Source organism: Ambystoma mexicanum, chromosome 10, assembly GCF_040938575.1.
Source record: "Ambystoma mexicanum isolate Mex_15411 chromosome 10, UKY_AmexF1_1, whole genome shotgun sequence".
In the NCBI taxonomy this organism is placed as follows: Eukaryota; Metazoa; Chordata; class Amphibia; order Caudata; family Ambystomatidae; genus Ambystoma; species Ambystoma mexicanum.
This window is the reverse complement of record NC_090932.1, coordinates 175,920,554-175,935,286: the sequence shown is the minus strand read 5'-3', so window position 1 is coordinate 175,935,286 and position 14,733 is coordinate 175,920,554. Positions and strand designations below refer to the sequence as shown.

General features: G+C 45.9%; 1 protein-coding gene across 1 annotated transcript in view; it reads left to right on the top strand.

The window, feature by feature from the left end:
* The window catches only part of IKBKB (inhibitor of nuclear factor kappa B kinase subunit beta), a 1,202,582-nt gene that overhangs the window by 196,768 nt on the left and 991,081 nt on the right, over window positions 1-14,733 (top strand). Inside the window, exon 4 of the mRNA XM_069617660.1 lies at window positions 11,494-11,611. Coding sequence (XP_069473761.1) covers window positions 11,494-11,611 — 118 coding nt within the window. The remainder of the gene's footprint in view (window positions 1-11,493; window positions 11,612-14,733) is intronic.

Genomic DNA, 14,733 nt, shown 5'->3' with positions numbered 1-14,733 from the left:
GAACAAGTAACCTCCATCCTAATAGCTCCTATGTGGGCGAGACAAACATGTATTTAACACCTACAAAAGATATCTTTGTCCGACAATGAAACTAATGTGCCCATACAACATGTCACAGAACCAAGGGACAACACCCCACCCATGCCCTCTGACGGTGAACTTAACGGCTTGGCCCCTGAGGTCATAGAGTTTGGTAATCTAAACCAAAGGTTTATGGACATCCTAAAGGAAGCACACAAGCCTAATGCAAGACACTGCTATTTTAAAAAATTGAAATGTTTTGTCTTATGGTGTAAAGCGCGTACTGTCAATCCAAATGATTGTTCACCTTCACAGATAGTACACCATCTACTATATCTTTTAGACTCTGGCTTAGTCTTCAATTCCTTACGAGTGCACCTAGCTGCTCTCTCAGCCTACACCACATTGCAAAGTAAAGTTTCATGGTGGAAGGTGCCTGTGGTAAAAGCATTCATGGAGGGTGTTAAAATGATATACCCACCAGTTTACAATTAAACTCCCGGCTGGGAATTGAATATTGTGTTTACCAGGCTCATGGGGACCCTTTCGAGCCAATGCGCAAAGCCAGTCTTAATTATTTAACTTATAGGACTGCTTTCCTTGTCGCTATCACATCAATAAGAGAATTATGAATTACAAGCACTTTCAGTGGAAGATCCTATGGTCATTATTCACAAGGGCAAGGTGGTACTACGCACACATCTTCGTTTTTCTCCAAAAGTCCTCTCAAAGTTCCATGTAAATCAATCCATAGAACTTCCTGCTTTCTTCTAAGACCCTAGAAATGCACCAAAGAAAAGCCTACATACCCTAGATGTCAGAAGGGCTGTCATGTATTACCTTCAAAAGAATAAACCGCTCATAAAAAAACAGACCTTTTTTGTATCTCTAGCCGCAAGGAGAGAGGGTGATCCTATCTCTAAATCGGCTATCTCAAAATGGATTGTCAGATGCATCCAACTTTGTTATTCCCTTGCCAAGAGAACATTACCCTTCAAACCCAGCGCACACTCCACTCTGGGCACAGGGGCTACTCTAGCTTTCTTAGTAAATGTGCCCTTCAACGCCATTTTCAAAGCTGCCTTTTGGAGTTCCATTCATACCTTCACACAACATTACTGTTTAGATAAACATTCTAAAAATGACACACAAGTGGGTCAGGTGATTTTGCTGCTCTACCTTCAAATAACCCACCTCCTTCTCCAAGTACTGCTGGCTAATCTATGCAAAGCATGAGATTTTTAGCAGATCCACAAGCTTCGGAAGGCATACACTCACCGTAATCGTATTTCTGATGCTTGTATCTGCTTAGATTTACATGTGCCCACCTCTTCCCCTATTAGAGTTGAAGGTTCTAGAGCAAATCATAGATGGTTCACAACTCATCACAACTTACCTGTTCACAACGCATACACTTTATACTCCCTCATGTCAGAATCAAAATAATCTGAGGGACAATGATGCGTGTGGGATCATGGGTACAATAGATGTCACACTTGGGATAATATTACAAACACGCCCAGTCTACATCCCTTTTCGAACTTTGAAAACAACATGTACAATACTCTGCCCCTCAATAGAAAAAATGGGTATCCCCATCTACGCCGATCGGGGAGAAATTAAACAGTATTTATAATACAGTGGTCCTGTCTGGCGGAAGAAACTTCAATGAACACATTATAGCTAGACTCGTCTCCATGGTACACAAGGAGGAAAGACTCAATTAGACCCAAATCTCATGGAACATTTGAACACATATACATTTTTTATTTCTTAAACAAATTCATAAAATACATATTAAATCTTTATGACCCTTCATGCATATTGGGTCTTACTCAATGAAATACTATGCATACACAACACTGGATTACCTCTGTGATAATTCATAATAAAAATTACAAATTGTCTAGTGTACTAGGAAAGCTGTAAATTCAGATTAAATCTAAATTTGAATAGACCTGTGCAAACCTCTTGGTTTTGTCAATATTTGAACAAAGAGATACATTTTTGTTGTTATAAATGCTCAAAATACTGTAAAAACCTTAAACCGGGCCCAACCATCGGGTCCAAATTCCCCAGAAACAATTGGGAAGGCGGGACTCCACACTCAGGTGAGGGAAATCACGTGAGTTAAGGGGACCGGTGTTCACAAGTGTATTGTGGTCAACAAGGAAATACAAGCTATACAAATGAGCTGTTCAAACTGATCTTGCATTAGTACAACTTAGACAGACAGACATAGTACAGTGGCAAGGGAGTGGTGTATGTCAAGTACGGTAACCTAGGGACCATTAATTATGTTGTAATGTAAAGGGTCCTCCTAGCAATATTCGTTAAATAGCAAAAGTAGTTTTGACGGGTGAAAATTCTTCTAACTGGACTGTAGTTGATTCCCGTCTTCATCAGGACAATGCTATCACTTGTGTATTCACCACATCATGCCGAGTGAATTAAAAATACATCAGAACATTACAATCAATGTAGGGTAAGCAAAATTGATCAGCCCTGTAAAAAATTTAAAAAAAGAGACAAATAGCCACATTAAGATTGGGTCCAATTAAGAACTACTACACAGTCAAGCTTGCTTCAGTCACTATAGTGTCCAGGAGCATTGGTGTGGAGGGGGAGAATAATCATAGTTATTACCATATACTCACCCGGGCAGCTGGAGGGAATGTTATATGATTGCTTCCAATAACGTATCTGCCCGACAATGTGCAGACCACAACGTAGTTGGTCTGTGGAGACACAAAACAAGGACATTTATTCAAATGAGAACCACGTTCCCTAATTGCAAGAAGTGAAGTGAACTGACTAATGGCATTCGGTTGGCCTATTTCTATGATTCAATAGGCCATGGATAAAGGGTATTCAAGAATTCACCAAAATTAGGTGCTCAAAGTCATTCTCCCATGAGTGGCTCGCTATCAGCCACGTGTGGTAGATGCTTCCTCTTAATGGAAGCTTATATCTTACTGGAATGAGGGACCGGTGAAGACCGTTACTCCACTTTAAACATTGAAAAATTGAAATGCACCTTGCCCCGCCTCTAATCTCTAGTATAAACTGATACTTAGAGTGTATCGCAGCTAAACCTGACCTGTCTGGTCTATCCGAATTATGTATTTTCTAGCCACTTACCTGAGTGACTCCTCCCTCCTGAAACCGTATCTTGCTTACAGCAACACCTCGCCTGCTCTCAGGCCGGCGTTTTTATGCAGCCAAATGTGAATGATACTCTGCGTCTACCACTAGAAGTCGGCCTATGCAAATCATGTGAATCTAAGCAGATACAATCATCAGAAAGATGATTACGGTGGGTAATGTATGACATATATGCTGCTGGATCCTCATTTTGCATTTCATCATGGTATCTGATGTATCTAATGTATCTGGGTACTGCACCCTCAATGCCCTTCAAACATCTTCTCTACAATTGTTAAATAGGGTCATGTGCATTATTTTGCACTGTCACACCGGCATAACCTGCTCTTTTCCATACATCATCTGATTGCTCTCCTAATGTCAATGCAAGTAAGCTTTTCACGTCCACTAGCGCTAATGTCATTCCTGCTGTCTTTTTCTCCAACTCATAAATGCACTTCTCTGCTGTCAATGATGTTATGGTAGCCATTAAATTGTTATTGTCTGTGTGTGGCCATGGCACATACTGAGCCAGCCCCCTCCCCTTTTGGAGCAATGGTAACTGCGTCCTCTTTGCTTTGCATGCGGGCGCAGCCACGCCCTTCATCCCTTTTGATGTCACCATCATGTGGCTTGCTTGACGACCTGGCACATTTCTTAATTTGTTCACATATGGTGTTTTCCTTCCTGAATTTATTGCGGGGAGTCCCGGATGCGACGGGCTCTCTCTCTGTACTAGTTCATCATCTTGTAAATCTATTAGGGGATACTCTATTCTTTCAAGCATCCATGCTCGGGTGGCTTGTGCAGCCTCTTCTTCGTCTTCCTCCTTTTCATCTTACCAATCTTCTTCCTCTCTCTATCTCTTCCAGCTCTTCGTTGAAGATGCCTCCACTCATACACCCCTCTTTCGATTTCATCTATTATGTTTCTGCTAACGCTCCCTGCAACTCCTTTCACGCTCTTTCTCTTTCCCCAGTCGCTCTTTTACTAATGCTGGCATTAACTTCCCTTCGGCAATCTTCTCTGTCTTTTTTCCTGCTCCTCTTCTCTCTCTAGGGTCTTAACATTATCATTGTTAGTTCCCGGTCTGTCTAATTTAAATACTATTTGTCCTCCTACCCGTTTGCCTGGTGCAACTGCTGCTTCCTGTTCCCCTTGCTTAATCTTTTTCATCCTTTTTAACTCTTCTTTGGCTTTGCTTTTAAGCCATGGGGGTCATTACGAGGTTGGAGGTAACCATGGCGCTATTAGCACCATGGCTGCCTCCAAAACCTCACCGACTCCGCCCTGGTGAATGGAGCTATTACCGCCCCATTCCAAGGTTGGCGGGGCGGTAATTCCCCCTTCACCAGGGCCCTTCCCCATTCCCATTTGAGCCACCATAGGGCTCAATTGGAATGGGGAAGGCGCTAATAACGGTACCGCAAATTGCGGTACCGTTTTTAGCACCAAAGTCCCTTTACGGGTCCCGTCCTTAACGCCTGGTAAAACCAGGCATCAAGGGAGGACCCGTAAAGGGAACTCGTAATAGGGCGGTAAGGGATTACCTGTACCGATGCCCTTACCGGTACCGGTAATCCCTTACCGCCCGGGTCGTAATGAGGCCCCATGTCTTTTGTTGTGTTCTACTCACTGTTTAAGGGCCCTTTGTGCCACTTTCCTTTTCTTTAATGTTACCTTCTGCTTCTGGGGACACACATCAGGGATTACTTTAACCTGCAGCAGCTTGCAATGGATATAATCCTGACACGGTTGAGTACGGAGGACATGGTTGAGGGGGAGGAGACGCTGTGGGCTTCACATGCTCTTCATTGCCCCTTCCACTTCCTTTCTTTATTTGCTCCTCCTACTCAACATTTTCCGTAAGTTGAGTATGCTTAGTCTGCTCTGTAATTTCTTTCCATTTTGTGTGGCTTGTAAATATCTGTGCATATGTTGCAGCAGATGCTTCAAACGTGTCCCCTCTTGGGGCTATGGCTGGACTATTTTGCCAGCCGTGTCTTTGAACTATTGCACGTGCTATTTCAAAATCTTTTGTTTTCTTTTGGGGAATGACTTACACACATGCACATTGTGGGTGTCCGCCATTATAACAATAACAACTAAGCTTACCAATAATTTCAACATTCGCTCTTTCAACATGCTTCCACGATTCTTGCCCTTTTTCACACCCCTCCCACACAATTTCCCACAGTTTCAATACAATTTCCGTCCTAGCTCACACCAACAATACGCCTTGAAACACTTGTGTATAGGCACGTTATAAATGCCATATCATATCATACACAATCTGAATCTACTCCATACTTACCTCCCAACAATCCTAACTGCTACTCTCATCAACACACAAAAATACCTCTACCGACCTATTATATACTAAAAAATCATCAACGCAATCAACAACAATAAAATCTACTGTACACTGCTATCTTCCCTTGTATACGAGGTACCTCCCCTTATTTCTTACTGCCACGACGAAGGAGGCGAGGCCTTATGCCCTGCCACACAGCCTTCCCTAACTACTGTTGGAAGTATTTGTTACTCTCTCTCTTCAATACGTTCAAGGGACAATCTCAAAATGGTGTTAGAAACAACTAATTTTAACAGTGATGCATCACCATTGATGTTGTTAACACAATCACAACAAACTTCTATTCTCATACTTGATTGGATGGTAGACTATAGGATACATATTTATCTATAAGTGACCTTTATAATTTGTTATAATTCTGCTACTCCTGACACCTCGTAGAGTAAACTCTCTACAGATAATATATTTTAATATAATATGCCATTGGCTGGCATTCTACTACTACTCGATAAGAGAACATGATTTCATTGATCGGTCGTTTGCTCGTCCGTTCTCAAACACCTTGCACATTGCCATGTTACCTGATGGGCAATGATCTGGTTTAAAGAAGTGAATCCCCCCTGTTCCCAGGCATGAGGTCTCATCTATCAGCTTTGTTAGTAGCCTTGGCCTTAGCCTGTGTCTGGATGTGCTAAGGGAGTGTCAGGTGCACTATCTAATTGTTTCGGGAAGGAATGGTCATTGTTAGGATCACGTGGTTGAAGACCACTGTTTGGAGTTCGAATTCATCTGTTTGTTAGATTTTGTGTTATTGTAACGCGTAGATGCTTTTTTTCAGCAGCCGCTGGGGGCACTGTGTATTAATTATGGGATGAATTGCCACAGTAGCTACCTGCACCAGGAATTCAAGGATATGTTTATTTTCAACTGCTACCAACTAAAGTAATTAACTTTAATAATTGTAGCTGTATGCCCTGGGAAACGTTATCTGGTGTGGTTTCAGCTTGCTAAGCAGAGCTCCCCATGGCACACTGACCTTAGCATCTGGGGCTCGTCTGAGCATTGTTAGGCCTGGAAACTTGTCTCAAATGATTTTGTATCAGGCTGCAATATTTCGGAATTGAGGCCTAGCAGAGTTTGGTCTAAGCAATGGCAGCACTTTTGCTAATTTGCCACCATGCTGTTTTCTTTGTGTCTTGGATATTAGTGTTCATGTCTATGTGTAAATAGTCTTAGCGTCTATGTACAAGAGTTCTTTGTGTCTACATGCAAGTGTTCATGTCTACATGCAAGTGTTCTTTGGGTTTACATGTTTCACCATTTCACTTTTCCCTGCCTGTGTATGCAGCAATATTTAATCTACCTGTCGCCCTACTTAAGTCACAGAATCTATTCTACACTCCATGATAACGGCATGGCGCTTAATGTTTTACTAACTTTTTTATTAGACCATTTCTCAGCTTGTAACTTTGTGTATATTCTGGGACGGGTGTGGGGCGTCGCCACACCTGGCGCAAACCTCATTTGCATTATTACAGGATCCTCTGCCACCACCACACTCGAGGTCCTAGCTCCTATACTCTTTGCCACCTCACCACCTTACTCCTCCTTTGCTTGCCCTGCTCCACCTCAACACTGTGCCACATGCTTGTACCTCTTTAGAATTACATCCTTGATTTACCCCCTGCTTTGAGCAAAGACACTGTGATGAATCCAAGGAGCCACCCCCTTTGGAACCGGGAAGTTGAACCTGCTACGATTAACACCCCCTAGGGTACAAGCTAAGCAGGGACCCTGTGGAGGAGACGCCCCTTGGAGGATAGAGACCCCAAGAGGGGTATACGTCGCCATCCCTCCCTCTCTTACTGATCCCTTTGTAGGGCATGTCGGGTTGGATTTTGGACCAAGAGCACCCTTTGTTAATGGCTGAAGAATAAGAAGACATGAGTAAACCAGCCCATTGAAGAAGTGTTGCTGGAATAGACAATCGCAGAGGTCTCTCTGCAGGCCCTGTAAAGTTTGACCACGTCAAGATGCCAAAGGGGGGGGAGGGAGAGGGGAGAAAAAACCCCCAAAAAAACACACCAGAACCAGTATTGGCGGGCATGAGCGGCGCGTAGCAGAAGAGTGCAGTAAGCCGCAACTGCAGCTCAGTCGGAGTCACCCAGAGAAGCTGCGAGAACGAGTATGAAAATATTTCGGAAAGCTGAGAAGTTATGTAAGCGACACCGCACAGACAGATCTGCGGGAACGAGAGAAAAGAAACTCAGAAGGCTGACGCGGAACCCAGCTGAAAAGTTGCATAAGCGACTGCACCTACCAAGTTGCAAGAACGAAGGAGAGTAGGCTTGGAAGGCCGATGCGGACCCAGCTGACAAATCGCATAAACAACGCCACCCCAACTGAGGTGCGTGAATGAGGGAGACGGGGCTTAGAAAGCCGATGTGGAGCCTAGGTCAAAAGTTGCATAAGCGAGACTGCACCGACTGAGCGCGAAAACATGGGAGAAGAGTCTCCATTGCCAAGGCAGAGCCCAGCCGAAAAGCTATTGGCCTGAACCAATACATTAGGCCCAGGGAGACTGACACAGAGCTCGGCAGAGAAGACGCATAAGCGGTTCCCTGCCAACTGGAGAGCCCGCATGACTTCACAGAGCGCTGCTTGAGGCACTCGGGTTTGCAGTGGCTAGAGTGGAGATCTAGGTGGGCGTAAGAGAGAGAAGGGGGAAGAATACTCCACAGCGGGAGGGGGAAGAACCTTAGCGTGACAAAACCCCCAGTATGTGAAAGAAGCAAGAGAAAAAACCCATAATAGGGAGAGGCTGAGAGATTCCCAAAGTGGGGAGGAAGCAGAAAAAGATCCAGACTGGGGAGTGAAAAGGAGAAGAGGCCCAGAGTGAGAAGGGACAAATAAAACCCCATAGTTGGGAGGAAGAAAGACTGAAAGAACCCCAGAGTGGGAAGAGAGAGCGAGAGAGAGGCATGGACTGGATCACCTACATACCATCCCAGCACCGAAAGAACATTCTTTCTTGAACTATGGGCAAAGGCCTTTACTAAAGAGACTGAGTTGGGGCCAGAAGCCAGCCACTCTCCCTTGCAGCAAATCGTTCTAAAAAGTCTTGCTTGTGTTTTTATTTCTTTTGTCAGATCGGGAAAGTGATTAGATTACAGTGGGACTCCCGAGCAGAGGACCTTTATTTTACAACATCCTGGCGAACACCCTTTTGACTTTCTTTTATAGAATAGGGATTGTGCTTGTAGACTTTGGGAAAGATTATTTTAAACTTGACAAAAATAAAACTATTGAAACAGTAGCTGATTGTCCCCGATTCTCACCTACCACAACACCTTCACACAAAACATTTTCTGACTTTACTGGCTAGGGCCTCAGATGTTTCCCGATCTCATCCTGGTCCATCTCCTACCGTCTCATCACTTTTACATACTTCCTCCAGATGTTTTACACCCTCCATTCTTTTCTCCAACCTAATGTGTTTCACCACCCTCTTCCATATTTCTCCCATCGTCGTCCTGATTTCTTTCTCCCTTTTCCCTCCTGCTTCCTATCTTATGACTCTTGCTTCCTCCAGCTGCCTCCAAATGCTTGCCTTCTCCTATCGCCTCCAAATGTCTTCAGTCTTCAGCGGGACGTGTGTTTGGTCCCTTCTCAAAACACACGCCCTGCTTATCTTAGACTTTGGACTTGTATAGCTTGATGGATGCTCCACGGGGGCTTCACTTCCTGTAATGACATGCACATGTCTGGTACTGAGTGAGGGGCTAGGGGGAAATAGTATCAAATATTACTGCGGGCTCGCGGGGCAAGTGAACTGTTTCGCTGCTGCTGTTGTGGGCTTGCCAGGTGCGCTACAGAGGAAAATTAATTGGCTTTTCGACACTAGGGCAGGCTCAAAGAGCGAGTGCCAGAGACAAATTAAATGTTTTTCTGATGCTGTCATAAAGTGTCCGGAAAAAATGAAGTCTTGTTTGATGCAGGTAAATTTTGATCCAAACGAGTGGCGGAAGACACTAATCCTGTCTGAATGTGTGCTAACTTTGTGCAGTACATGGACACTACCTTCACTACACAGTTCGCCTCACACCTTCTGTTCAGACTTTTATAAAGAGGCAGTGGTTACAAATTCAACCAGAAAATCTCCTCTTATTTTGTATTGGGGAGGGCATATGCTTCCCCAGGCACTGCCTTTTCAACTGCCTTCAGATGGGGGTTGACACTGCATCTCTCCTGCCATAGAAAGTCTTCATTGGCTCCCGGTTGCTGCACGGATTAAATTCAAATCCCTCTGCATCATCCAGAAGGCTGTCTGGGCCTGGGGACCACACTATCATCAACTTTATCTTACCAAATATTCTTCCTCTAGACCACTTCGTTCCTCTGGCACCAACTCTTTGTATGTAAAGCGTTTCACTAAACAGAGTGTAGGTGGTTAAAAGCTTTCCTCAGCTGGCTTCCTCCTTTGGAACAGCCACCCCCTGCCTCTGCGCCTTGAGCAGGATTTTCTTAAATTCTGGAAGCTCCTCAAGACCTTCCTCTTCCTTCCCTTCTTCTCTTCTCTTCGAATCCCACAGTTGCTGTGATTGGTGTCTGGGACCCTTATGCATCCTCTGGGCCCTGACCTACCACTCCCAATCAGCCCAGCTTCTGTCTTCGCTCAGCACTTGCTCTGGCACACCCTCTGCCGTGGATGTTCACACTTACTCCTAACGTGTCCCTTGGCCATGTAGCACTCAACAACCAGTCACTTCATCTGTGGCTCACCTATGAAACTGGACTCCCCAACACTTACTTCTTCTGCACTTTTCCTTGCTGCACTTGCACGTTCTGAATAATCACAAGTCATAGTAGGTTTGTCCTTCCTCCGTTTCCCTCCGCTGCTCTTATTAATTATTGTGTTATGTAATGTATGACCCCCTTGACCCTCATCGCACTGTGGGCGCTCTGAAACAGTATTTTACTTGCTGTACAAGCGCCCAACAAGCAAACAATAAATAAATATGCAACATATATTTTTCTACGGGAAACATCCTTTCAGGCAGTATGCCTGGTAGAAGAATGTAGAGGGGCTGATCTGGGATAAGGAAAGTCTTCACACACCAAAGAGACAGCTTTTGTTTTATCAAGGAGGATGATGTGATTGTCCCCTGACCAATGACTGTGACTAAGGGAAGGCAACCTGGGGGATCCTCCCAATACCATCCCTAGTCCCCTACTCGACCCAGCCCCAATTATGCCCCACAAATCAGCAGATGACTTTGTCACAGTATTTATCTGTGTTTGTAGACATTTATTGATTCCCCACTTTATGTAAAGAGTATATTTTTTAAAATATATTATTTGGTCCTTCCTTTGTGTGCTGTGTTCTAAGCTATCATTTGTTACCAGCTCTCTAGCCGCCTAAGAATGACACTAGAGTGCTCTGTCACACAACCAATCCAAGGGAATGATTTAAGACCATGTCTAATACTACGGGTTGGTCCTCTGAATCCCTCACCACAATACTTGTACAAAATATCCATCTCACATAATCTATGCTCCTGTTTGCTGCTTTGTTTGGTTGCATTGCTAATTATGACTTGTTGGTTCATCCAACTTCCCTCTGTCTGTTCTCACTGAGAGTGCTGTGTGTTTCTTTGCTCAAATCCACTTGAAGGAAAGATGTAGTCCCACTTAAGTGAGGCATTATCAAGCCAAGTGATGAATAACAACTCACGTTTTTCCTGTTTGCCACCCCGTTATTGCTTCTTAGATTTGCCTGGCCGCAAAGTTAGGAAGAACTATAAACAAAGACATATAAACCCTCAACATGCAAAAGGCTGGAGGTGAACTGTCAGTGTCCTTTTGGGACCAGAGTAGAACAGTTGTTGTTATCCTATAATTGCATTAACTTTGTGAAAAGTTAGGTTTTTAATGTGTCTGGAGATTGCTCATAGGGCAACTCAAATGATTACAGTTGGCCTTCAGTCTCAGGATTTCTCTTCTTTTTTCATCAGATTGAATCACCCAAATGTCGTGGCGGCCCGTGATGTTCCAGAAGGAATGCAGAAACTTACCCCCAATGATTTACCGCTGCTGGCGATGGAGTATTGTGAGGGTGGAGACCTGCGGAAGGTAAGATGTAGGCCAAGAATGCAAGCTTAAAGGGAGTTTGGTTCTTAGCCAACTCTGACACCCATTTCGTTAAGGATTATTTGCATATTTCACTCTAGACCTAATCCCTTAAACCAGTGGTGCACTATTCTGGTTCTCAAACCTAAAAGCATCCATGTTTGCATCCATTGGATGTAAATGTATCTTAACATTTGGTCCTGGATGATCTTTCCGTTTTTACTTTTGCTGACGGCAAAACACCAGGCATGCGTTCCCCTTTTTATTTTTTTGAGGAGTTCACCTTCAGACCCTTACTTCCCTCCCCACCTTCACCCATGTCCCATCTCATCACCGCCATGCAAGGAACATTGGAATGGCATACCGTGGCTAGCATTTTTACTGTTGGCCTTTAAGGGGCATAAAGACCTTGTACGAAATATTTGTTTTGGAAATAATTGAAGTATAGGCAGGATGAAGGGGAAAACAAGGGGAAAACCTGGTGGTAGGCAGCTGCTGTTTGGAGGTTAGTATCTTCTCCCCAAACCTGGCATTAGTAACCTGAAAAAACATTGAAGTGATGGCATATGTGATGAGGTGGAGGGATTGTTTGTTTTTCATGAGCTGGGCAAATAGGACAGATGTAGACCCAGAAACGTCTGACATTAAATTTAGTATTTTTCAGCATTTCTTTGACAATGTTCCTTGATACAAATTGAGCTGCTGCTACACTACTACTACTACTACTACTACTACTACTCCTCCTACCACCACACTGTTATTACTCCTCCCACAACCCTACTTACACTCTTCTCACACTACTACAAAATCTCACTCCTTTCCCTCTGTACCATCCTATATAAATGCCTAATTATCCTTCACCCATTCACTTCTTACACTGTCCTTTCTACACGCTTGTCTCACACTCATGCACACTGTAGCGAGTCAGAAGGAGGACACAGACTGAGGAAATTCTTGCCATACGTTTATTAAAGAATAAAAAGGGCCTATCTTTCCCTATCGCTATGGGGTGTTCCCTACCTACTTTACTAACTATGGTGCTTGTCAGTCGTGAATAAATGTCCAAAAGAATCAGTCCACTGACCAAAGCTAAACTAACTGACCCTACCACTATTCTAATCCGCTATAGACAGGAGAAGGATTCCCTTCTTCTGGTAGTTGTGATTATGCAGAGATCTGATCATTCTCCAGCATGGGGTCTGGCCTGGATTCACATGCTCATGAATATTCCCCATCAGGCTGGGAATCCTCGGTATAGAAAAAAATCGGTATCAGTTTCGTTTCTGCTCTGTCTTTCTTAGTAGTAACCAATCACTGGACTCTGGGTCATACTGCCCCCAGCCAATGACTGCCCTCTCCCTAAGCCCCGCCTCTGGCAGCCATCCTCAGATTTTTACCGCACGTTCAAGTGTTGGGAGTCCTCGTGCTTAGCTCTCGAACTTTTGCTCCGTTTTCCTGCTTTTTCAGGAGATTTTTCTCATTTTTCGGTTAAATAGAGCCTCAAGCTCCACCCTTTCTACATCCGATCAACGGGTATCCGTTTCGGAGTTTTCTACGCCCCTCAAGGGTGAAGATTTCGTCGTGTTACGCTTTTGGCGGATTCCAGAAGTTCCGAGGCCTACCCCAGACATGGCCCAGGAGAAAGGAAGCTCGACGCCCGGGAAGCTGTTCAGGACCTGCCCTGGATGCCAGCTTCAGAATGTTTTCAAGGAGGACGAGCATTCGTTATGCCTCTACTGTCTCCATGAGGACAAGACGCACAAGGAGAAGGACTGTGCGTTTTGTGGGAACATGTCGGAGCGGACCATGAAGGATCGCCACCTCCGTCTCACCAACTGGCTGGAAGGGAAGAGCCCGTCAGGCGAGAAGAAGAAAAAGAAGTCCGAGCGGTCTTCTAAGTCCTGTGAGGCTGCCCTGGCGACGGGGGCCCAACAAAAGGCCAAGCACTGCGTGTCCGCGGGCACCGAGAGCGCCGAACGGTCGGGCTCCTTGGCTGCCAGGCAGGGCGCATCCTCCCCGGCACCATTAACCACAATGCTCTGGCTTGGGTAAGAGGAAGTCCGAGAACCCGGCGAAGCTTCTGGAGAGGCCCCGGTCGATCTCGAAGATTCCGGCAGAGGGGGTGCGAGGCTCGGACCCTCCCCCCACCAAGGTGAAGGCCCCAGGCGTACAGAAGGTGATGATGGCCTTAATTCACCCTGCTAAGACCTCGATTGAGGATGTCGCAGCGGCCCTGGCTCAGAGTGTGGAGGCTACACCAGTGGAGGCGACCTCAGGACCCAGAGTCTCCTGCCACCGCAGAGAGAGTCGTCTTTCAGGCCCATTGAGAAGACCCCGTTGGAAAAGGTGGGGGAGGGGCAGGTGGCCATCGTGGATACGGACACGACCTCTGAAGAAGAGCTCATCGAAGTCGTGGAAGAGGCCCAGCCCAATCGGGAGGGATCCCGACGAGGGCGACAACGAGAGCGACGGTGTCGCGGACAAGGTTCCTCAAGAGCCCTCGCGCCCGTCGTTTCCGGCACCGCAGGACACTTCGGCGGCCATTTTGTCAGCGATTCAGTCCTTATGCTCGGAGATAAGGACAAGGTTGCCCCTCCCCGATGGAGGTACCTGAGCCAGACCCGACGGGGGAACCGGAGCCAGGACCTTCGGAAAGTCCACTGCATAAGAGGAGGAGGACGCATCCTACGCCACCTCTCCCACCTCTGCGGCCTGCTCTGCCTTCCCCCCGGTCTACTACCCTACTACCCACGGGGATGATACAGGCACGGACACGGCTACGACAGGTACAGATGACGAAGGAGGCGACGACGGGACGTGTCCCCCGTCGCCCCCTGCTCGGGCGTCCCCGCCCGACGAGATTGGATCCTTCCATGCCATGATTTCCCGGACATCCGAGCTCTTCCAGCTCTGCCCAGAAGAGAAGAAGGAAGGGTTCCTTTACCAACGGCGCAAGGCTAAAAGGAAGACGGTCCTCGCCGTACCACTTCTTGATGACATCTGGGATGAGGAGCTCGCCCTCCTCAAGAACCCTGCCACGGCACCAGCAAAGAGGGGCCGGTACGAGAAGAAGTACCGTGTCCCAGACGCTGCCCCCTTGTGCCTTCGGGTGCAACCTACCCCAG